At 36.3% G+C, this 25,939-nt stretch overlaps 2 protein-coding genes across 6 annotated transcripts in view; both read left to right on the plus strand.

Moving 5' to 3' along the window:
• Positions 1–24: 24 nt before the first annotated feature.
• LOC136237594 (scavenger receptor cysteine-rich domain superfamily protein-like) overlaps positions 25–25,939 on the plus strand; it is a 45,697-nt gene continuing 19,782 nt past the window's right edge. The window contains exons 1-4 of one of the 4 annotated variants that reach the window (XM_066027794.1): positions 6,168–6,399; positions 10,673–10,868; positions 11,452–11,588; positions 16,614–16,809. In XM_066027794.1, the coding sequence (XP_065883866.1) occupies positions 6,333–6,399; positions 10,673–10,868; positions 11,452–11,588; positions 16,614–16,809 (596 nt within the window). In that variant the 5' untranslated portion in view covers positions 6,168–6,332. Of the gene's footprint in view, positions 170–6,167; positions 6,400–10,672; positions 10,869–11,451; positions 11,589–16,613; positions 16,810–25,939 lie in introns of those variants that run through there. The other 3 variants (XM_066027795.1, XM_066027797.1, XM_066027796.1) reach the window with 3 other exon arrangements.
• On the plus strand, positions 18,628–23,415 carry LOC136237595 (uncharacterized). 2 transcript variants are annotated; one of them, XM_066027799.1, is made up of 4 exons: positions 18,628–18,817; positions 19,109–19,156; positions 20,981–21,224; positions 23,048–23,412. In XM_066027799.1, the coding sequence occupies exons 1-4, from the start codon at positions 18,643–18,645 to the stop codon at positions 23,316–23,318; spliced, it is 738 nt and encodes a 245-aa protein (XP_065883871.1). In that variant the 5' UTR covers positions 18,628–18,642; the 3' UTR covers positions 23,319–23,412. The 2 variants fall into 2 exon arrangements, with proteins under 2 accessions (XP_065883871.1, XP_065883872.1); XM_066027800.1 differs by lacking the exon at positions 20,981–21,224 and adding an exon at positions 18,953–19,057 and having other exon boundaries at positions 18,798–18,817; positions 23,048–23,415.

The following is a 25,939-nucleotide window of genomic DNA, read 5'->3' on the forward strand; positions in this document are numbered from 1 at the left end:
CTCAGTAATTTTCCGCGAACGCGACGTACGGAAGGCATTTATGTGCCTTAAGAAGTAGCCTGCAAAGAAGAAGTAGTTACTCCCGGGTGAAGAAGAAACCAAGGCCGAACCCCCTAACTTGAGGTTTGCTTGTTTCGAGGCCTGTGATGTCTTTCACCGTCTGTATGAAGTAAGGAAGGTATAAGTAATGCACGGTATTATGTACCTAGCTACTCAATTTTTTGCCCCCCGCTCAGGCAGAGGTGGCGGTTTAGGCAGGGTATGGGAACGGAACGGGAACTGTGACGGGAACGGGAAAATGTCTCATGGAATAATTTTTTAGGTTAATAGCTACGCTAAAACAATCGAACACTCTACTGAATCAGGAGCAGTCAAGAATGTTTTGCTAACTATCCCATCAGGCGATGATCAGGGACCCACATTGATGGCCTATGAATTGATGGGCTATAACTAGGTATATAGACTAGCTAAGTCATCAACATTGAAAGTTAGCTGCTCCCTTGAAACCATAAAATTTAAACCATTATAGCATAAATAAGGATTCTAATTAACTGACAGTACCTGCATATAGATGTACCTGCAACCTCAGAAAAAGTCATATAATGGGTAATGGTAACTGCAGTATGTGTAGGTGCATGGATTTAATGAGGAGACTAAAGACAATGTGACCAGTCATGGGGACTCCTCTTGGAGCTTGACAAGCATATAGTGCTACATGCATGCATATATGACTTCTTATCTGGGCAGTTTTTAAAGCTTATATTAAGCATTTTCAGTTAACTAGAGTACTTTGTGAATCTTAGGTTTCATAGTATTAATTTAATGCTTAATAGTTGAATATTTTAAAATGTTTATGGTTCCAAAGGAGTAGCTAACTTTCAATAATAATTTGTGCTACATGGTAAATTTGAGGTTTAGTAGCTGTAGCATGCCACCATACATAAGCACATACTTAAGGGCTAGTCTGAATGAATACACAATCTTTATCATTTACAACTCAATACAAGTCAAAACTCTGTGTTTCTGACCACTATACTGTTTTGCATAATACCATCACAAGCTAGCAAAGATGACCGGTGTTTCTTCCACAATAAACATCATGAAGGTCCTGGTTTCCCTTACCATAGTACAAAATTTAATAAATGCGTCAGTATATATATTTAGTTCTGATTGATTATTATGTATAAAGAAAAATAAGTGTATGTGGTACTACTAATTGTTTTTTGGTGTTAAATGTCAGCAAAATTTATGAGTCCAGTCCATAAGTCCACTATTTACACTATGCCACTTAAAAAAGGCCTAGTAACTAATGTGGTTAGTAACAACTAATGTGCATTATGTGCATCAACTAACTAATGTGCATTATGTACATGACTACAATTGTTTCTGGAATTATGTGGACTGTGTATGACATGATTTGCCATTGAAATTGTTAATTGAGGTGGATAGGAACAATATGAAACTTTGCGTTCATTACATATTAAGTTTCGTCCCATGTTACATAGTTATGTTAGTTATGTACAGTAGAACCTCAGTTATCCAGTTATCCGGATTCTTGGTTAACCAAAGTATGGACATGACTGCTCTATTAGAGTAGTGACTGTTCTACTAGGGTAGTTGAATAATATTAATATTTTTTACTAAGTTTCTTTATGCTATTTTAAACACAGTTTCAGAGATACAGACATTTCAGATTTATGGACCACCCCTGGTCACAAGGGGTAACTGAGGTTCCACTATATATCATTTTCAATTCTTATTACTTCTTAAATAAAATTACGTTAATTACATACCCATAATTATGGATGGCGATTGGTTTTTGCATGCATGTCAAGGGTTAAAGTTATTGATTCAATGGTCTAGTAAAATAGGAAACCAAATTTACCTAGTAACCTAATAATATATGTAAGTGCCGTTGTACAAAGCTCTGGTACAAAAGTAATTTACACATGTTTCACATAAATCACAGAGCCGATGATGGTAGTCCAGTTTGGCTCACTTCTAAGTCAATCAACTGTCATACAACCAGCACTTGTTTTTTTCATTGCTATCGTATTCCTAGAGGAGGAAAAGACCATTCAAGGAGTTGCCCACTATCTGAAGACATTTATATTTTATGTGGTTATAAATTGTAGCATAACATGTTACATAGTAATATATGGGGTCATTTGCACTGGAATCACTACTGAAGATTTTGTCCATGAAAATGCAATGAAAAAATATAATGATGTTCAACCTGTGAAAACTTTACTTTTCACAGGTTGTGACATTTTTTTCATTGGATTTTCAAATGTCCAGTAGTGAATGTATTAATCAAACTATATATGTGCATACACTTAATTATAATGGAATGGAAAGAATGGATTATGGTGCTTTATGAAGGAGCTAGTATTAAAGGAGTATTATCAGAGTCAGAAACCATAGAGCAAGAATTTTATTCATTTATTTTTTGCGTGAAGGCTGTTAATGTACATGCTGTGATCACTTACATTATTCTACTTTTTTCTCCAGTATCAAGATGTTTTTTGACTCCAACAGATATAACATTCATTCATAATATTGTCCATGCATGTATACTGTAGGTGGGGTCTATTCTACGGAATGGAACGGAACGGAATGATGGACTAAACTACGAAACGGAATGCTTTCTCAAATTGAAGCTTGCAGCTTACCATTGCTGTACAAGTTATCGGTGGCACTTCCAGCAGGTAATCAAACGTACCTTAAAAAAGATAAAACGAATTTATTATTTAAGGATCGATTGTGGGTTCTTGTTGGTTGTCATTAGTAACGAAGTACTAATTGTGGGAAAATAGCTGACTCAATGTGTTCATCTTCGGATGCATCAAGTAGGGAACTTAATGCATGACTTGGTATGTGAGTTGTTTTTGCTTACTTTGACTTTAGAATGTATAACTTGGGGCCCAGCCTTTCTAATCGGCATAAATCAGTATGTAGCTACACTACAAAGGAAACAAGTATGGTAACAAGCTGAATCAACTCAGTCTAAGCAGAATCTATTAGGAATTTTGTGCAGTGTGTGAGGTGCAAATAATCAGATACCTCAAGGAGGCTATATTGTGTGAACATCAATGATTCATTAACAGAGTAGTGGACTAATGCCAGATCTCAGCCTGAATAGTGAGTTGAATACAGGATGGGGTCTATTTTACAGAATGGAATGCTTTCTGAATCAAAACTTGCAGCTTGGCTAGCCGCTATCATTGCTGAAATTGCATTTTAGCAGTGGAGCCTCCGGAATAGGATAATAATAAAATATTAATATCTGTCTCATGCAGTGATTGTTCTACTACCTGATATATCAAGCAGGTCTCTTCAATTCATTTATTGCATGAACAAGGCAAGTTTTGTTACTACAATACAGTAGCTGATTAGATGTCAGTTGTTTCTGCTGATCTTGACAAGATAGTTTAGAAGACCACTCAATTTCAGTTTCAGAACATAATATCCACAGAGAGTTAACTAGAAAGTTACTGGTGACAGGAAAAGGCTAGGTGATCATGACTTTATTCAGTCTAATAAACAGAATATATGGTTGATTGAGTGAGGTATCACTTTCAGAATGTTCAGACGACCAGTGATAAGATGCATGGATTCATCGAATTTTTGTTGCGGTTGGAGACATTAAATATCCAAAAGCAAACTGACTGTATAATATTAATTCACTTTCTTTATATTTTCTCAGTTTTGAGCCTGTATACAAATAATTAAATTTTTCTTAGTCAATAGAAATCCTAGAATAAGATGGGAGAGAAAATTTATCTTTGTTTACCTATACTGTACAACTTCAAAGGAAAATGAAGAAAACATACAAACAAGTCAATAAAATTAGTACAACTACAATAAGGTGAACTATAGATTTAAATACTTAGAGCCTTTAGATAATTTTTGTTCCAAAGCAAAATTGTAGATGGAAAAAAACAAAGACTGGTGAGATCTTAGTTAATTAATGACAGTGGATGGAGATTAAAAGGGTGGTAACTTCTTGAATATGTTGCAAAGTGGAGGTACAAATCAAAATGGGATATCAATTTCATTATAAAAAAATTGTACACAAATAATCTAGCAATACTGTATTCATTTGTTCTCTACTTAAATATGCTACAACAGTGTCAGTACTTTGGCAGTCTATACCTTGAAATCTCAACTCTAGAGTAGATCCAACACAGAGCAGCCCGCACTGTAACAAATACGTGTGATCCCACCAGGCAAACGTGATTTGGACCAAGATGTGTGTGTAATTTCAATGTATCTAGTCAGACCTGAAATGGAACACTCACATTAATTACATACCACCTAAGGATTTCTTAAGTGTAACATTTCACATGCTTCACTTCAAACAAAAAAGGTTAAATTTGTTCGTCTATTTTCAAGTGATTCCCAGTCCAGCTGGTCCATGAAATTACAGTGGCTATGGGCATGGTTTCACATGCACAGAAGGCTTATAATTGAGATTTGGTTGATCTTGGAGTTTTGGCATTTAGCCTGATTCAAGGCTAGCAGTCAGACACATCCTTGAATTTGTGCAACAGAAAAAAATCAGCTCACTATTGAACATGGCATTAGTCCACTGCACCGGCTGTTAATAACTCCATGCATACACTTCAGTGATGTTTGTTTGCAGAATATAGCCTCCTTGCGGTCTGCCAAAATACTTGTTCCTCACACACTGCACAAAATTCTTCAAGTTTTAATTCAGCTGGCTCTTTCCTGTTACCAGTGTCTTCTTACTTGCTTTGTACACTAATTTATGACTCAGTTGAAAAGCTGGCCCAGACTGTTTTCTAAAGTCAAAATAAGCAAAACAGCTCACATAAAGTGCCCTTCTTGATATATCTGTAGATGAACCATGGATGAACATCAGAGGCGTAGCCAAGGGGGGGCAAGGGGAGGCATCTGCCCCCCCATCACCGTAGTGGTTGTTGTTTTTTTTAACCTCCGTCACAAGCTTACCAGTATTAAACTGACACGCAAATGACTAAATTATGTGCGCTACTAGCCTACTACGCGGTATCACCAGAGGTTGCTAGTGAACGCGCACACACAACATTCAACTCGCTCGTGAATCCACCGAACGAAAATATTAGAGACACACTTCTAGATTACTCACGTGATAGAACATTTTCGAATCTGAAGAGTGCCCCGCTCTAAGGACCTCGCCGCGGCAGGAGTCGCAACTCACAAGTGACAAAGGAGACCAGATGATGATACGAACCTACTGCCTACGAGGTGATAAAGTGTTAAATGTACCAAGTTTAGTTTCTCGAGTCGATCACACTAGATCGATCTTTGTACGGCAGTGTAGTCTATTTTTTTACTTTATCAGTCAGTCAGGCGGATCAGTCACAAGCTTACAAGTTCTACTAGCAAGAAAGACAGGTGGGATCAGTTTCATGCAATACGTGGCATTTGATTTCGCCGAGTGAAGTGAGTGAACGTGTCATCCTGTCAGCAGTGTGCTAGGACTGCAGCAAAAGCTGTGGCTAACGTAAAGTAATTTGTATTACCACTATAAAATATTAACAATATAGCTCTACCGGACTGTGGATGAATTTGTTGGAGTACAGTTGTGGCACGTGCGATGATGCTCGACGAATTATACCTCCATTGAATCATTGATACGTGATAAGCAATCAGTACTGAAATAGTTACGTAGCTAGTTGTGTAAGCTGTAATAATACAACACCGTATGTTGGCTAGCCCACCATTGGGTCATTAGCCCTTTTTGCAATCATGAATAATTTTGAGCGTTTCGTGGGGGCATGCCTGCCCCTCCATCATGTTCTGGCTAGCTACGCCCCTGATGAACATCACTGATACAGCTCATCCCATAATTAATACTTCTTTACTAATGACAACCAACAAGAACCCACAATCGATCCTTTAATTCTTTTTATCTTATGTTTAATGATTATTATTTTTTATAGTTCTATAGTGATAATTATGAAACATGGTTTGATAATTTCGCAGTAGCTATATGCTATTGCAGTTAAATCAATTTTTGCTTAACGCCCAGAGATGGAAGCCGTATTGTAGCTACTTGACTGATGGCCGCTAAAGTGAAGCAGTACCCGTACTAGTTGCATCATGTGATTCCCAAAATCTGGGGGTAATACCCTTATACCCCGAACCAATTATGACAGAAGAATGAAAATTGATCTGGATGTTGTATTATTCCGCGGCCGCCGGTAAAGTGTAGCTATAGAGGCGGAGACATCACAAGTTCAAGGTGCACCAAACGCCAGAGCCGGTCAGATATCGTAGAGCGGCTCATAGTGATATATAGCGAGTTCTGCGCCACTGAGTCAGGAATGCGTACCCTACGTACCTTTGGTCCAATGTGTTTAGCGATCGTCTTAATTTACATTATACATGATGGTGAGTTATTATTTTTATTATGTGTAAAAGGAAAGAAGGCAAAAGCCTGTGATACCTTATCATTTAATACAAAAAGGTTAACTAAAGACTAAAGTTAGTACAATATAATTAAAAAATCAATTTGATCTGAGAAGAAATCAAGCTGGTTCTTAAAGACTGTGCATGCCATCACGGTAACATAATCTGGTAAACTGTTCCAAGGTTATACTGCTCTTACTGAAAAAAGTGACATTTTGTCCTGGTGGTAGCATGGGGTTTATATGACTTGTACATGTGGCCTCTAGTAGAAGTGACTGAGGAGGTAGTAAAAAGGTCAGAAATATTGATCGATGCCGATATCATTGTTAACAAGACAGTATAATAGCATTATATCACCTCTTAGTCGACGATATTGCAATGAAGGTATAAGCCCAGTATACGTAAACGTTCTGTGTAAGGAGTGTCTTTCAAGCCAGCAAGTGTTCTAGTAGCTCTATGCTGGATCTTTTCGATGTTTTGTTGGTCAAGAATGTATAGTATGGCCCCCAGATAGTATTACCATACTCAATTACTGGTCTTACCAAGGATTTGTAAAGAGTAGCAAACATGTGGTTATCTGTGAAATGAAAGGTCTTTCAAATAATAGCCAGTGTCCGATTAGCTTTGGAGATTTTTCACAGATGTGGCATGGGAATGGAGTTTGTACATAGATACAGACCACATGCAAGTAGCTATACCCATAACTGGAGGGTGTGTAGCTGTAGGTGGCCTTGAAGAATGTTCGTACACTTAACTCAGCAGTATAACACAACAAACTACTCACACAGTTAACTACAAAGACTAGCTGACTTGGCAAAAAACAAACAAACTATAAGTACAAAAATATCAAAAGGTTAGTTTACATACTGTATGTACAGCATTAAGGTTACAATACAGTAAAAGATAAGTTTTCTAGTCCGCTACGTACATAGCTACTGCTGATCATGCGTCTTCACTCAAGTCAAATTTGCGCTGTAGCTTCATAATCAGGATGAAAATCATTGTGTTTGTTTCTGTGCCTATAATACACTGTAAAAAATGTAGTGTGTCTGACTTGCACACCAGAATGTCACAATATATCTACACACCAACTTGGAAAGTGGTGTGTATATTGCAAAACATGCACACTTTGTTAAGGCTCAGTCCTAATACTACTCAAGGCAGCTAGTCTTAGGGCATCTGGGGGCATGCTACCCCAGGAAAATAAGTACTGCATGTTCACTGTACTTTTAGTTGTGGCTTCATCAAGTTTGATTTCTTTTAATTTCAGCCAGAAAGTGGTGAGGCTCTGACCTCACTTGTCATGCCTAGTCTGCCTACTCTGATGCCCTTAATTCTGGTTGCCTCAGTATTGATTGATTAAATGTCAGCTGCATAATGTAGGAAACCTCCCTTGTTTCATTATTGTTTATTTTCCAAGTCATATTTAAATTCTTTTTCTTTTCGCATCTAAGACCATCATTATTATATTGCTTGTTTACCATCAACTAATGGAGCAAAACTGGTGCGGGCAAGAGATGATTTTTGATTATTAATTATATAGCTATTTGAGTATATAACTGCATGCTATATTGGAGTGTGAAAGGTGCAAAGACTGTACCCTCACACTTTCCGTTGAACAAGAGTGGAAGGACTCCAACCCTTTAGTTACCCTTCTGCTACACAGCTAATGCATTTACCTTAACACTTGGTCATTCTGTGCCTCCCTCTATCATGACATAGTGCATTCACATGATCTACAATAAAATTTGGTGCAGCTACCTAAAAATTGATTTGGGCGGTGACAGGAAACAAGGAATGAAATAATGATGGCCCAAACTTGATATGTGCTTTGACCATCAGTACAATTTATTGGAAAAAGTTAAGCGCGATCACTTTGCTTCATTTTCAGCTATGTTCCATGCATTACTCAGCATTACAAATGAAGAACAGTATGAGAAGTGTCTATCCAGTCACTATACAGTTCCCAGTGTAAATGCAATAGCTATAGTCAGCAGTCTCAACAGAAGAAGTCATTTATACAGTACCTGCCAATCACGGTAGTGGAGAAAGAAATAGAGGTAAGTCTGAGATGCATGCATTGCAGCTACTGTAGTAGGCACAAAATCAAATGCACATTTTGGATAAAAAAATTATGCCCATAACATAGTCAAGTTACATTTGGCTGAAGGTGTCATTTATGACATTTAATTAGTTATCTTAGCTAGCTATAGTCAAGTAGGTTAAGCCACTATTTAATAGTTTTCTGTTCTTGACCAGATCGTCCATGACGGGTGGGCTATTATCATTTCATACAGTATGCTAGTACTGTACTGCAGTACTGTTTTATTAGGGATCATGGAAGTTTGCACTTTTTCACGTAAAAAGTATATTGACAAGAAACCAGCCTTACAATCTTCATGGTGTCTTGGAACTGTTGGTTACAAGCCCAAAAGTATGTTCAAAGTGACCAAAAACACTTCGGAAAAGTTGCTACAGAATTTTTTTTATTTAACTGAAGCTGAGTGACTAACTCACTTCCTGATACCTTCAAACAAGCATAAATTGATAATGGCTGACATTATAGTCTGCTTGCATTCACCTGAGCCCTGTTTCTTGTTAATAACTCTTGTTACATTGGTCAGCTGTCCAAACCATGAAACAAGGAACACCTGCAGATATATACTAGTGGGTGTTTTATACCTATATATGACCAGATCTGTGAAAAAGGGTCTTATAGCCTTTTCAAATTTCCAAGTTTTATGAGTCATAACTCATCAAGTGTTTAACCCATTGTTTTAAAATTACATCCAGGAGTGTAAGGTGACCAAATTTCAGGCTGTTACCATACTCACAAGTCAAGTTATGGATTGCCAAGTACATGCAATTGGAAAGGCTGTAAGGCCCCTTTTCGCAGATCTGGTCACTGTCACGCACACATGCACACACACACACACACACACACACACACACACACACACACACACACACACACACACACACACACACACACACACACACACACACAAACACACACACACACACATACACACACAGAGAGTATAGACTATAGTACTGCATTAAGGATTAAATGTCCACTAGTATATCTGCAGGTGTATAAGCAACCTCACTTGTTTCCCTACCTTTTCAGTATTTTGGTGACCCCTGACCAAACTCAAAATTCCTAATTTTTCCTTGTACTTGTCTAATATCCTCATATTTTTATTTTGTTTATTAAGACTTTACAGCACAAGTGTTGAAGGTCTGTAGGACTCCTGGTCCTACAGCCTGTTTAAAGTTTTTACAGAAAGTATGTTTGAAAAGGTGGAGAAAGGAGAAAAAATCCATGACTGGACCTGAGCAGCCTCGAACCTGCAGCCATCCGATTAGCGCTCGAACGCTTATAGAAGTCTATTATGGTACTTGCCAATAGTCAAACTACATCTAATATTCACATCTAAACTCTCCGTATTGCTGGCAGTTGGGGAGTCAAACTCTACATGAACTTGTTAAATTGTCCAAATAATGTCTGAGATCAGTTAATTAAGCTGCAATGAAATGCTGGTGGCAATGCATCAGTTTGAAACACTAGGCCATTAAACTTCTTGCTTGTAAATGTTCAGTGTTGAAGGTTTTGTGATCATTATCATCACTGCACAAATCTGCCAATGCAAAAAACATAATTGCTTGGACACTTTACAGTGCACAAGGTATAGCAAATATATAAATGTCAGAGTGTTACAATCTAGGCTGAACTGCACTTGCAAAATTTTTTTTTTCAATCTGTAATTTATTCAGTATTTCTGGCCATTGAATTAAAAAAAAATTATAGAAAGTTTGATTCTTGAAAGTGTTTTAAGATGCTCTTGGATTCACATTTAGGCCTAATCATCACTGCCAAGCTGTCTGTTATGAAGGAAAATAAGTATGATTCTTGTGATATTCTTCGACAGAAAAGCACACACCTTCATGGTCAAGGGTGTAAGAAACTGAGACTTCAGATTTCCAAAATCATGGATCTATACCATGATAGAATGAAACATTCACATGTCACACAATAACATCAATTCAGTGAACCATGGTTTGAGTGCAAGCTATTGAGATCCTTAAAATTAGTCAGATAATATTAACTACCCAAATAGAATTTTACTGCAGTGAAAGCCAAATTCCTTTGTACTCCCCCTACTATAAAGTACTACCATACCATATGAATTCCACCACAGTTATTTTGCTCTTTAAGTTATAACTCATTTTGAATGTATATAATGTTCTGTAGTTATGGCTCAATGCCAAGGAGATCTACGGTTGGCAGGTTTTTTTGCTGATCAAGGTTCTGGTAGACTAGAAATATTCTTCAACAACCAGTGGGGTACAATATGTATTAATGGATTTGCAAGGGAGAGTGCAGACACTGCTTGTAGACAACTTGGTAGAAGTAGAGCATTATCATTTGGTGAAGCTGATGAGCTTGGGTATGCATTTGATATATGCTGCATGTAATTAACATAATAATAGTATGTGGAGCTATAGGGAAATTAATGGCCTTGTCAAGCAGGTTGCGAATTTGCTTTTTGCTTTGCGAAAATGCTTTCACCAGCGTTTTTGTATACAGATTTGGGGGATTTTAACATGGCTAATGACTCAACCTCACTATTTATTGGCTCAATTGCAAAGGTTTACTACTGATAGATTCTAAAGCGTTTTAACTAAGTAGTGAACATACAGACTTACACTTAGTCAAACCAATGTAAATCACAAATATTACCAGATTTATGAAAAGGGTTTTCCACACACATACAATTTTTCAACTGTGACAATTCATTTTACTACTGATGTGTGAGATCTTATATCTTGAAGCTAAGCCTGATGCTAAGAAGCCAAACCAAGTGTATATGCCATAAGGGAAACTCCATATAATTTGTATACCTCATCTGTACAGTAAGTAAATGGGACCTTAGGAAATAATTATGTCAAAGAATTTTTATACATGCCATAAGAAAAGCTACATGCACCCTGTAATGTTAACACTTACCATATGTATGGTGCTTGTTTTAGATTTAGTCAAGGTAATGGGACCATTCATTTCAGTGAAGTAGATTGCTCTGATGATGATATCCATATTCTACATTGTGATAACAATGATAATAGGATTAGCCAGTGTAGCCATGGTGATGATGTTGGAGTAGTCTGCTGTAAGTGATATAATAACATGTACAACCAATGTGCCATGAAGATAGTACAGCTGTGTGAGTATGTACTACAATAACAATGATTAAAATGATATATGGTTCAGACAAATTGCATGCATGGCTAGACATCATGAATACAATAAAATGGCTACAACACAGAAGCACTTAACTCCCCTGTTAGTTCAAATATCAAGTTTGCATATAAGTAATAAAATTAGAGTTGATGACTCTCTAAGTGTGGTACACTGCTGGAGTCGCTGTCACAGAGAGCCAGATGGTGATTGTGGAGGCAAAGGTTGACATTGGTGGGAAGTAATTGTCATCATTATACTCTCCTGCGCAGGACGCTATATTGTAATTTTCTTATGCATAGTTAGGTGGTTTCTTTCGAACTTCATGTAATACTTATGGCAATATGGTTGCGGCTAGCTAGCTGGTCATGTTGGAAATGAAAAACATTCCTGAAAACTAGGACAATGGATAATAATAAGTGATCGAAACCTTGTACACACAGTTGTTTGATTGCCAGCAATTGGATTGCACAATATAGGTGCATCTTAAAAACCATGTAAGCAACTTAGGCAGGCAGCATATGGCTTAGTGAGTAATAGTGACAAACTGTGAGACAATTGAATTAGAAATTATTCATCAGAAATATGTATCTGGAGGAATACCATCAAGGACTTACAGATTGTAACAAACAAGTAAGTTGTATGGTATAAATAATACCCTAAGAAGTCTGACACTATGCATGTAGAACATGTAAAGGAGCTAACTTTGTTTCTATCAGAATCAGCTATCAGAGATCTATGTAGTTAGTAATGATTCATGAACCAAGAAGAAAATTACTTCAAATACGCAGTTAACAATTTGAAAGTTCCTCAAATCCTCTAGCAGAATTGTTCCATAATGCTAAAGCCATACACAAGGGCATCGTTGTAATTCAATTCCTTTGTTGATGTATATTGAGACCACATGTGCATGTAGCTGCACATGTTGAGATTTGATGGTATGTACTCCATGCATTTGACATGATTCAGCTTGTATATAATGTGATAACTTACTTACATATCCCATGCTGGCTATTCAGTGCTTGAATTGGCCAATAATTGTCTATTTATTTATTTATTTATTTATTAAGGCTTTACAGCACAAGTGCTGAAGGTCTGTAGGACACCTGGTCCTACAGCCTGTTTAAAGTTGTTACAGAAAGTGCATTAACATGATTCGGTTTGTAGTTGCCATACTGACCATGTAGTGTTTGTATTGACCTAGTCCACTCCCTTGCACTTAGCCTGAATTCAGGTCTCCTATCTGGTATTCACTGTTAGCTACTTGGTCAGGTAAATAGAAACTGCAATTAAGAATTGATAATGTAGTTGGACAGGTAGTAATCAAACAGTATGGTGGTAGTACTGTTTAGTAGGGTTTCCCTTAATGAATGGTGCCCATTAAAATGCTGCCACTAAAAACCATCATGGAAATATATTGTATGTGATGATTTACGGAAGAGCCTTTAAGTGCATCCAGCATCAATAAGAACAAGAAAACACAGAAAACTGAATGTTAATCTTGCTTTAAAAAATTGCCAAAATCTGTTTAGCCTGCCAGCTAGCTTTGCAAGGCTACAGACCAAACAAAGTAGTATACAGCTACCATTTCTTGCCAGTCTTTTACACAATTACATGGTCATCGTTGTCTTTGTCTTCTCCTTCATGGAAATCATCTGTGGCATTAATTTTCCATATCAACACTTTACTTAGAAGAGCGTATTAAGATGCCACAAAACTATTTGAAGCACTTACACTACTGTTAGAGAGAGTAGATATGTGTAACCAGTTTAAAAAATGATTGCAATGTGACCACACCCCTTAAGTGATCAGGACACGCCACCATGTCTTTGAACAACAGAGCATGGTGACCACACCCCTTAAGTGATCAGGACACACCACCATGTCTTTGAACAACAGGGCATGGTGACCACACCCCTTAAGTGATCAGGACACACCACCATGTCTTTGAACAACAGAGCATGGTGACCACACCACTTAATGATCTAAACAAGACATGGAAAACATGCCCATCAATCTACTGCATACAGTAGTTCACTCAAGATAAACAGTAAGATTGAGATATTCTAATAAAGTAGTCACTTGTGTGTATCTATACAATAAAAAAGCAACAAACTTGTACAATTCAAAATTATTAATTTAGAATGAAGTAGAGTTCCAGTGATAAAATGTAGTGGACTAGAAATATCAATGGCGGTAGCTGTTTATGGCTTTGTGGAAAATCCCTACTTTGACATACCAATGTGGGGTTTTCCACAAAGCTGCATGTATTTTGTAATAGCTACCATCATTCATATTTCTTGTTTCATTACTTTTAGTACTGTAATCCTACTTCATTTTTAAATTAATAATTTTAATTGCACCAGCAGACAATGATCTTTGTCATGTGCATTTGTGTATGGGTTTTTGAACTATGAGTATAGCAGAGTTTATTATTACAAATGAGTCCACTCAGCACTAGTGATAGTGTCATTCAACCTAAATTTGTGCCTGGTCCAATCCAGTATCAAAGACCCTGCCATTGTCTTCTGAATAGGTATGTAGTGTGAGTGTGAGTGTGTGTTTGTGCATGTGTGTGTGCTGCATGTGTGCATGCGTGTGCATGTGTGTGCATGTGATGACAGCAAGTACAACAATTTATAGTATTAGTTTCTTCATTCGTGTCTCTACAATATTATACTCTGTGTTGATGTTATAAGGTCCCATTAATGGTAGCCCATTGCACTCCTACATGAAATTGATTGTCATATCTCATCATGTTGAAAGAGAACAAGTAGCAGTCCATGCACGCAGTCTTTCAGAGTATCATCACTAAAGTATCATCTCCTTCCCATGTTTGAGCTAGGGAGTTGGCAAGTGGGCCTCCAGACTTCATCTCTCTTTCCAAAAAAGTCCTTATAGGGAGAAGCATGTCTTGTTCTTAGCTCATAGTTTCCTCTTGATTGCCAAATTGTTCCTCTTGATGGTCCACATTAACTAAAGGAAGATTAACAGTAAACACATTACATTCACACAATTAATCATGATCATGCAATGCTAAAAGCATAAAAATATAACAGTAAAGATTACTTGTTGTCATGCCTACAGAGTAAACTGCTTATGGGAATAACTTGAAAATTGGTATGCATATAGATTAACCATCATAGCTTAAGTGGTTTAATAGAAATCACATTGACATCTAGCAAAAACTAAACAACTGTAAGTAGCAAAGTCAAGATACGTACTCTAATAGAACAGTCACTGCGGGGTAATGAAAAATGTCAAGAAAAAACCTACAAGCATTCAAACCAGACTGAAAATCCAAATTCTTAAGCACTGAGCTGCTGCTATCATGGCTGTTCTCTTAATTTCTACTTTATAATGAAAATTCTGGCTAAAATCTACTATGTACTCAACAGTAGAAGTCTATAATTTCGTAGATCTACCAATGGAAAATCTATGTGTGTTCTATTAGAGAGTATTCAAATACACTCTTCAATACACGTAAAACTTAAGTGTTTTTTATCACTAGTCTGCTCAATCCTTGAGTATGCATTCATCATATGGTCGCTTTACCAGACAACCGTCATCAACAAAATTGCATTGGTTTAACATTGCTCAGCTGGTAGTGTAACTACTATGCTGACCTTCCACCTCTCACTGTAAGAAGAACCTGTAAATAACTGTAAGAAGAACCTGTAATCAAACTATTATGATGTTTAAAATCGTATAAAGAATGTGGTAAACATCCCAGTTGAGCCACCTATTTTCACCTTAGGATCTAGAGGACATAGTTTCAAGCTCTACCAACTACCTACAGGAATTATAACTCCTACACCACCTCCTTCCCAAACTTTGGAATAACCTTCCTCCATCAATTGTTAATGCTGATAATTTCAGTCTACCACTATTTACTTTTATGTAATTAATCATTACTAGTGCTATATAGGTTCTGCACTGTAATTTAATATACTATTGTGACTTCTCTAGTATTCCATTGAAGTGAAGCACTGATCGGTGGGGTAGTACACTACAATTAAGACCTACTCATACCAATCATCATCATCATAATCATCATAATAAGTGTTGTGCTAGCAAAACTTGTGACAACAGGCTGGAAATTGGCATAAAAGATTTAAGATTTACTCTTGTTAATTGAGCAACTTCAACTTATTTATCAAGTTTGCATGAAAAATTGAGATACTCTAATAGAAAAGTCAATGAAAACTAACAAATAGTAGCTACAATCATGGATTTGAAGGAATTTACTTTGTTGTAAAACACTATTGCAAAGAAATACAGGCACTGTAATACAACTTTTTAATATAGCCATAGCCATGAACAAGCAAGCGCAAAATTATAGAGCAATTATTGGTAATAATTGGTTATTGCATAGAACCTTTGGGTTTGGTATTGGATTAGTAAGTAATTTTTGTATTGGTATCCAAAGCAGTAGTTTGTCTTATATCATCGTCACTGTATCTGTAGATAAGAAGAACAATTATTTGTGTAAAGCAAGCCTCAAAGCCAGTTTATGGTTACCTTTGGAGTATTTAAAAGTGAAATCCATGCAAAAACAGCCAAGCTGTATAAAAGGGTGTGGCCTTTAAAAGCTTGGGTAAAGTTGTGAAATTAAAGGTGGCGGCCATGTAATGGGTGCAATGATGTTAATAAAAATAAATTTTAATAATGGCATTGTACATTATTAAAATTAATGTCATCATGCACCACCTTTGATTTCACAACTTTTTCACCCAGGCTCTAGAAGGATATGCACCCTTTGTATGAAGCTTGGCTGTTTTGCATGGATATAAAATGTGCATACATAAAACAGTACAACACATTAGTATCATTATTCTTGATTAGCTATAGCCTATTATAGATTAAAGAAATTCAATGTATGTTTTTATTTCTGGTATATAGGTGTTGAATCTTACACTGCAAATATTACAATTATCTTTTTAAATGTTTTATATAGCTGGTATCCCAGCTTTCCAGTTTACTGGAGGTGTGAGGTTGGTTGGTGGTCCATATCGGTCAGAAGGACGACTGCAGTTGTATTTCTTCAATGTATGGGGTGGTGTATGTGGTCAAAATTTTAGCACACTGGAAGCTAATGCTGTATGTAAGAGACTGGGGTACAAACACAGCAGGGGAATTAGAGCTGTCAGCAAGTACATACATACAGTGCATATAATACTGTGGTATGTATGTACAGCTTTTGTGACACAGTAATAATTAAGAAACTCTGTGATGCAAAAATATGCCATCAATATAACTTACAGTGATAACAGAGTTGTATGTTTGTTTGTACACGTACTTCATATTTAACACTATGCCTCAACAAACAAAAAAAAAAACTATCAAATTTGGTAAGCATTCATTTCAAGTTTGAGAGTTCCATCCTACAATGGAGAAATCCATACCAGATCACCTGTTGTGATAGTGCCCATTATTATTGGTTTATACAGTGTGTACATGCACATATTCAAATTCCAAGTTATATATACTATGTGGTAACTTTGTTAGAAAGCATTAAAGAGAGGATTGAAATGAAATTGAAATGAGGGAGGTTGCCTGCACCTGCAGCTATACTACAGTTATGCAGTTTGTTAACAGTACTGTATCCATGATAACTAAAGCTGGCTATATACTGCAGCTGTATACAGTACTATGCTTTGTTATTTGTTTGAAAAATCAAGCTATTATGCTTACAAATCAAGATTATATGCTCAAATCAAGAGCTGACTGGTTTATTAGAGAGTTTCTGTTTTGTTTTTTTTGTGGCTGCTGTGTTAGAGTAACTGACTGTCCTACTACTAGAGTATCTCTTTCTGTCAAAGTGTAGAGAATCAACCATGCAATAAGCAGTATTTATGCATTTCTGCTGCAGTGTGTTCTTTTGTTTTGGTACACACATTCCACATTTTAATTAAACTCTTGACAATTGTCTCTTTTATGCTTAATGCTATTGTTAGCCTATGTATAGCCATCTTTGCTAGTTTGAGCTACATGGCGAGTTTGAAGTTTAGTAACTATAGCACATGCCACACTTTACACTTGAGGGTGATGAAACTACGTAGTCTGATTAAATAAACAATCATTATAATTTACAACTTATTACAAGTCAAAACTCTGTGCTTCTGACCATTATACTGTTTTGCATAGTATCATCACAAGCTAGCAAAGATGACTGGTGTTTCTTCCATAATAATGAACATGTGAACATGGGGTCCTGGTTTCCTTTATACCATAGGACTAAATCTGATAAAATTTATGTAATAGTATAAAGTTAATTCTGATTGATTACTCTATAGGCTAACTATTTTTGGTGTTAAATGTTAGTACAATTTACAAGTCCAGTCCATAAGTCCACCTTTTACACTATGCCACTATGTAGTCAGTAGCAACCATTCACTGCTATCAAGCAACAAACAGTGGCAGCTGATTTTCCATACTTTAAATACATTATGTACATGACTACAAATTGTTTCTGGAATTATTAAATACATTATGTACATGACTACAAATTGTTTCTGGAATTATGTGGACTGTGTATGACATGATTTGCCATTGAAATTGTTAACCGAGGTGGATAGGAACTTTGTGCTCATTACATATTAAGCTTTTTGTCCCATGTTATTATGTCATTTTCGTTTCTTAAAATACAATTACATCAAATGTATGCGTGATGGGTCTACCATACCTCAAGACTCTTTGTCCATTGACTGGATCAGACTGTCTGTTGACAGGCAGTGGAGATATGTTATCAGACTCCATGATACTTACAGAGTCATCTGTATCATTATAATATGGTTAAATAATTGTTTGATCTGTTGGTGATGGCGATTGGTTTACAGCCATTTGGAAAGTGTATGTGATATTTTGTGCATGCATGTCAAACTACTGATCTAGTAAAATATGAAACCAAATTTACCTGACCTAATATGTAAGTGCCATATATAATCATACAAAGCTTTGCTACAAAAGTAATTTATACATGTTTTATGTGGATTTTATTAAATCACAAAGCTGATGATGGTAGTCCAGTTTGGCTCAAATCTAAATCAATCAACTGTCGTACAACCGGCACTTGTTTTTCTCGTTGCTATCATACTCCTAAAAGAGGAAAAGATCGTTCAAGCAGTTGCCCATTATCTGGAGATGCTTATATCTTATGTGGTAATAAATTGTAGCATATTAACCAGTTACATATAGTGATGGGATCATTTGCTTAGGAATGTGTTGCTTTTATTAACCTAACTAGAATATCGGAACCATTCGGGCAAGTGTTTTAATGTATGTGCATACACATAGTGGAATGGATATCCTTTTATACATGATGTTTTATGAAAGACCTAGTATCAAAAGGATATTTTCAGAGTCAGAAATCATAGAGCAAGATCATTTTTTTGCATGGAGGTTGTTAATGTACATGCTGTGATCGCTTACACTTATACTACTTGTTTGCAGAATTTACTACTCCTCCATCATCAAGATGTTTTTTGACTCCAACAGATCGTATGTTGTACACATACAGTCACTATATAAACATTCATTCATTTATATTGTCCATGCACACATACTGTAATATGTGCAGAATATACACAGTAGTGATAATTATTGTGTTACTGAAAGTATTGTTCGATAATTTCACAGTACAGGTATGTTCTTGTGGCTAAATATTTTTTTTCATTTAGATGTTATCACGGTGATATAAATGCACTAGATTTGACATGTTTTACAAATCAAAGTACAACACAGTAGAACTTGTGGCCTGTAAATGGACAGTTATGTGTTGCCATTCCAATCTCTTTATTACATTAAATAAAAAATAGGAATTTTAAAATAGAGTAGGGATAATGTAGCACTCCAATAGAAGTACTGAAACAAACTGGATTGGAGTAGTGCATCATGTCCAATTACACAAAACAATAAGAAATGAATATCCCTACTGTGCTGCATTGTTTTACAGTACGTAACTCCAATCCAGCTTGTTTCCTCAGTACTTTTTATTGGGGTGCTACATTGTTCCTACTCTAGTTTAAATTTTCCTAATTTTACTTGCTTGTGAACTATTTGTTTGTAAATTCATGACCACTATTGCCCCTTGCATGTATGTATCACAATTCTAGTTTTAATCATATTCATGAGCGAGGTCATGATCATGATCTGCACCCGATCATGAATCTAATAATGCAGTTATATTCATAGAAGTACAAGGACTGTCTGCTTACATTCCAGTTGTATTGATACACACCAGGGTCTGGCTGCTACACCAGACTAATGCACTTACCTGTACACACAAGGTTGCAGCGTCCTAGTTGACAGTAGTCCACTTTGTACATATGCTTTGCACCTACCACTCTCTCTTTTTTGACAGATTTTTTTTTGTCTGCAAACAAACAAACAAACAAAAACATAAACAAATAAAATTTAGAAAACTAAGTTTCTGATTGGACTATGGGGCACTTTTTATGTAACTTGTAAAGACCGAGCCTTTCTGTATGGCTGAGCAAAGTAAACAAAAGGGCAACTGACATCTCATCCCACCCAGTACAGCAGCATACATATGGTTCTTTCCATTTGTCAGATAATAAACTGGCTATTCACTTGTAAAACACAGTGGTTTCATGATCCATTCAAAAACACCAATGGAGTGAAAGAACCGTGTTCCATTTCCTGGATTCGTGACTCATAAGCCCTCTTCTTCATTAATTCATGCATACCATTCAACAAGCAGTCTATTTCCTGTATGTGGTGGCATCTCATCTACAACAGAGAACAGCTTGCCGAGATCACGTGTATTACTGTATTCCACTATGTTGTTGAAATAATATTGTGTAACACATGTACACCCAGATATGGAAGCCATACTGTGCTTGACTGATGGCCGCTATGGTAAGGAAGACAAAAGTGCACATATTGTATGGCTATCATGTGCCAAAGGTTAAGTGAATTCAAAGTGTTTAGTAACACCATACATAGCTGTAGCCGCTTTTCTGCTACGCTTGACTAAAAGTAAAGTAACAGGCAAGCAGTAAAACATTCTATTGAATATTTTTTTGTAAAAATTCCTGTAGCGATTTGACGAAAACATTGCAGATCAATCTGAAGGCACTTTTGTGCTTGATTTTACTCAACCAATACTGTCATGTTGTTGTGAGGGAAAACTGAGGCAGGGTTTGGGTGATATTAATTTTTATCACAGGCCTTGCCCAAACCTTTGTTATCCCTACTATATGATAGTAGTGTATGATACTAATGTATGTAATTAACAAGTCTAGCTTTGGTATTAATAATTGTTCTAGAGTAGATTATTATATAGCTCAATTAACACTGTAGCCCCTTTTGTTTCTGTACTTAACAATGGTGAATCATCATCGTCCTCTAATGTTGAAAAGAACAATCCTGGCCTGGCTGCCATAATTGTACCATCTGCTGTAATAATAATTCCTGTGTTGTGCATACTTATGTGGTGCTGTTATGGTCACTATAAGGATAGAGGGTGTAAAGGACTCTGTAAGTGTTTTTGTGAGGAATGTCTCAGATTATTTGGCGTAAGACGATGCTTCAGACACAGGGAAAGGTATATTACTAATTGCAGTTCAGTATGCATTTTTCATGTGTTTGTGCTACAAACTGGCACACATTCTTTATATGAAGCCTTTTTGATTATGTAGAGGGCATTGCCGCTTTCCCCAGGCACCTTATTATTCCTGTAGCAGTCCAAAACAATAGTTACTAGCTTTATTAATTATTGTACATTTTGGTTGTGCTCTAATTGGGGATAAAGGAGATATACATTTTCTCACAAAAGAATATTGATCACAGACCGACCTCACAATACCTTTCATGGCACCTTGTCAGTATTGGTTAGGTATACTCAGTCCAAAAAGCCTGTAATGTAACTCAAGCATCTCCAATAAAATTTAATTGATATATTTTTTTGCTCAGTGCAATTTCAGTGACTAAATGAATTATTAGTGACCAGATTTTGAAAAACCTGTACATGCAAAAGTTGTAGGAAAACTCAATTGAAAATTTTAGTATTTTAATTAATTTTTTCACGCATTTGGATAAAACAACTATCAAACCTTCTTGCTGTGAAGTTTCACATTGAGTCCTAAGCTTTTTTTGCTTGGAGATATGGATGACTATATCAGACCTTGTAGTGATTTTGCATGCGTGAGACAGCAATTAGCTTAGAAATTGGGTGATTTGTTCAGGTGATTCATTAGACAATGATTCATGTTATTTAATTGAAGAAAAGTACCAAGAACATTTAATTTAACTATCAGAAATGTCTTGTCTTTTAGATGGTAGGAATGAAATTAATTGTCATTGTCAACAAAGTGATTTGTCACTATTTGTCACAGTTATAATTGCTCACAGAACTCAATGCAGTAATTCCTATGAAAAGTTGGATTGTAATAATTTTATTAGATAGTAGCTAAATTGGCTGGAATATCAAGCTAAAATTTTAGCATAAGTCAGATAAAACCCATTGCCTCATTTTAGCTACCATAATTCACTTTTTTAAAATTTTCATATGCAAAACTTGTACGAAACTTTCTCAAACGAAAAATTTTACATAAGATCAAACTACTGTAATAGAGCAGTCATTCACGTAAATCATACGAAAATACTTTTCTACAAAAATTTTCGTCACGAAAATTTTTTTGCATGAAAATAAAGCAAATTACGGTATAAAACTGAAAATGACCAATGTGCCCATTATGGGTTTTCAAAACTCAGGTCACTCATACTGTTCAGAGCAGCATAACTCAATTAAAAAGCTAAGGTTACAGGCTTGATCTTTTTTACTGCTAGATGTCATGACAGTTCTACAGGTGCCTTTTGGTATACCACACTACATTCAATGCATGCATCATGGACTTACCTTTATTCTCCTTTGTGTCCTATTTATTTTTGCTGAGAACACAAGCCTTCAATTCACAGTAGCTCGTAATGTGTTGGCTATCACTTTTATGACATGAATCATCTGTATTTTCTATAGTAACTGGATTAATTACAGAGGCACTTCCTTACTGTTCTTTAATACTGTGTAATGGGCTGATTACAAAAAGTGATTGATAGTTTAAGTGCACATTGAGGCACAAAATTAATTTTATGATATATGTCCGGTGCCATGTTTTCTTTTGGTATGTGTGGGTTTATCAATCATCATTGTTGCAAAAAAGTTAAACAGACAAGTACAAGGAATTTTAAGCTCAATTAGAGATAATAGTAATGAAAAAGGTCACCATGTCATATACTAGTAGACATTTAATCCCTACTTCGGTCATTGCTATACGCTGAAATAGGGATTATCCAATATAAAATAATATATGCATGCATGCGCAAGTGTGGTATATATCATCTCTTGATTTTGTGTTGTCACGATTGTAGGAGTACTAACCAGAGAGCTAGACCAAATAAGTCTCCTCGTGTAGTGAGGGAAAGATCACCAATTGAACTAGTAGAGGTTGGACCTGTTGGAGCTTCAGAATCAAGACCATCACAACGATGCATGCGCAGTGAGGGTGATTGCAAACCAGGAGGGGATAAGCCACCAGACTACGAACATGCTCTCAACTATTGTAAAGCACAAGCAGATGATCCTGAACCATCATTAGTGGATGATGCACCACCACCACCTACTTATGTTACTGTTGTATGATTTTTAGAATGTGCATATGTATCCAGCTGAAGCTATGTAAACCTGTACGTTTTTGTTGTTTTTCCAAATGATGGACATGTAGCAATATATACAAATTTCCATTATATTATTGGTCAAATGACTGGTTGTAGTGGCAGCAGGTGGCATTTTATGATGGTCACCAATCTAGGGAAGTACATTTAAGCCATAGATTATGTTTTATGTTTTACGGTTTTTGGTGTTGGGGCTCATGGGGCATATATACTGGTTATTTATATAATAATTGGAGGTAATTACTAAACCACACAATTAATTAACCACATTTAAAATCCTGTCACAATTTCATAATTGGTAATGATATTATAGTAACATGTTTCAGCAAACTGCAGTGATAAAAAGTGTGAGGCTAGGGTAGAGTCCCTCTTTGTATTACATTTCTGGATCATGATTGCTATATATCTATTTTACATGGTCTGATGAAGCTAATTTTTCTCTTAGCATCCACCATATGTGACCGAATTTGACAAAACAAGGCTTCCACACACATCCAATTTTCTGACTTTAATCAGCTGTAACTTGACTACTCAGCAAGCTATTGCCCTAAAATTTTCACAAAGTCCTTCCATAGCATAGTACAATACCAGGTCAAACTTTGAAACTAATGGCATACTCCTACATTGAGTTATGGTACTTCAAAGTCATAAAAGTGGATGTGTGTGGAAGCCTTGTTTTGTCAAATTCGGTCACATATATAGGAAAAAGTAATATTGATGCCTTATCACTGACAACGGAAGGATTACTGTGGCATACACTGCCCCTATCACAAGGAGAAACTCTGATCTCTGATACACCAACTCGGGCGAAGTTGTTAAATGACAACTTTTCTTCTGTCTTTGTCAAAGACGATTTAAGCTCTGTGCCACACATCCATCAGCATCAACCCAGAAGGTGTCAAAATTTTATTAGATAATCTAGAAGTAAACAAAGCATCAGGTCCAGATCAGATTCCATTTCGATTTTTAAAATCATTTGCAAATTATATTACACCATCCCTTGTGTTAATCTTCAAAGCCTCTTTATATCAAGGTCACCTTCCATCTGAATGGAAACACGTTATCGTATTGCCTGTCTTTAAGAAGGGAGACTGTAAATTGCCATCAAACTACTGCCCAATATCCTTAACCTCAATCTGTATCTGTTGTAAACTCTTAGAGCACATCATCTAATCTTCCATCAGTCATTGGAGAAATACCAACTTATTCAGGAAGAGCAACACCGTTTCCAGAAAAAGAAGTCCTGTGAAGCACAACTTATTCACACAATTCGTGAATTTGCAACAATACTCAACAACGGTGGGGAAGTAAGTAGATGCACTATTTCTTGATTTCAGCAAAGCCTTTGATAAAGTCCCACATATAAGACTTCTTCAAAAACTTGAACGTTACAGATATAATATGCCCACAACTTGTTGATTGGATAAAAGATTTCCTTGGACATAGGCAACAGCAAGTGGTTTTGAATGGCATATCTAGCAGACAGTGTGAGGTCATCTCAGGTGTACCACAAGGTACAGTATTGGGTCCATAGCTGTTTATTTGTTTCATCAATGATTTACCAGCTCTTGTGAACTCTCAAATATGACCATATGCTGATGATATACTCCTTTTTAGACAAATTCACACTATTGAGGATTGTTTAGCATTGCAGAGAGACCTTGATGCCATAGAGAAATGGAGTGAAGACTGGGGGCAAATGTTTTTCAATTTTAGCAAGTGTGTACACCTCAAGATTACAAACAGGGTATTAACAATTGATTCATGAAACAACATCAAATGCATCGATCTAAAATGCCACTTACCTAGGTGTTATGATTGACAAACATCTCAAATGGCAAACCATATCCAACATGTTGTCTGTAAAGCAAACTCTGCCAATGCTTTCTTACAACAAACGTCTCCTCTTACCCTCTACAGGATCAAGAAAATGTGTTACTTATAGCAATGGTATGCCTCATTTTAGAATATGCATCAATTGTTTGGTCTCCACACACAAACAGTAGTATACACAATGGTCCAGCATAGGGCTGCCAGGTTTATTACAAACAACTATTCACCCTGGGCCAATGTAACTGAGATACTACACAACCTTGACTTACAACTCTTGAAGAGCAACGCAAAAGTTTGAAACTGGTTATGATATTCAAAATCATTCATAGTCAAGTCCAAGTTAAAAGTGGAAACTGCCTAATCCAAACAGCAAGCCACACACAGGACCATAGCCAACAATTTTTACAGCCACACTCAAGAATTGATGCTTACCTCTACTTTTGTTACCCCTCTACAACCAGCAGTGCTGTCAAATCACCTAACATTAACTCATTTAAGCAACATATTAATTTTAGCTGAGTAATTGATTGATTGTTGTACTATATACTCCGTATGGAGGTTTCTGTACAGTAAAAAAATACAATACAATATATTCAGGCTTGCTGCACTCCTAAGTAATTCCTTTTTCCAGCATGTGGCAAAGTTAAAAACTGTTACACCACTGTTTACTTCTTAAGCATTAGTTTTCTCCTTTACCAACACCATGAAATTACTCCAACTGCCCACGGCCATCCTCTCATTTTGAAATTATACATT

Source organism: Dysidea avara, chromosome 11 (assembly GCF_963678975.1).
Source record: "Dysidea avara chromosome 11, odDysAvar1.4, whole genome shotgun sequence".
Taxonomy (NCBI): Eukaryota; Metazoa; Porifera; class Demospongiae; order Dictyoceratida; family Dysideidae; genus Dysidea; species Dysidea avara.

What these genes read in the sequence shown, in the direction of transcription:
- LOC136237595 (XM_066027799.1), top strand. Translation starts at nt 18,643, where the DNA reads ATGTGGATTTTATTAAATCACAAAGCTGATGATGGTAGTCCAGTTTGG. An exon ending in AGATGCTTATATCTTATGTG is followed by an intron (nt 18,818 to 19,108) that starts GTAATAAATTGT and finishes ACTTGTTTGCAG; the next exon opens with AATTTACTACTCCTCCATCA. An exon ending in TTTTTTGACTCCAACAGATC is followed by an intron (nt 19,157 to 20,980) that starts GTATGTTGTACA and finishes TTAACACTGTAG; the next exon opens with CCCCTTTTGTTTCTGTACTT.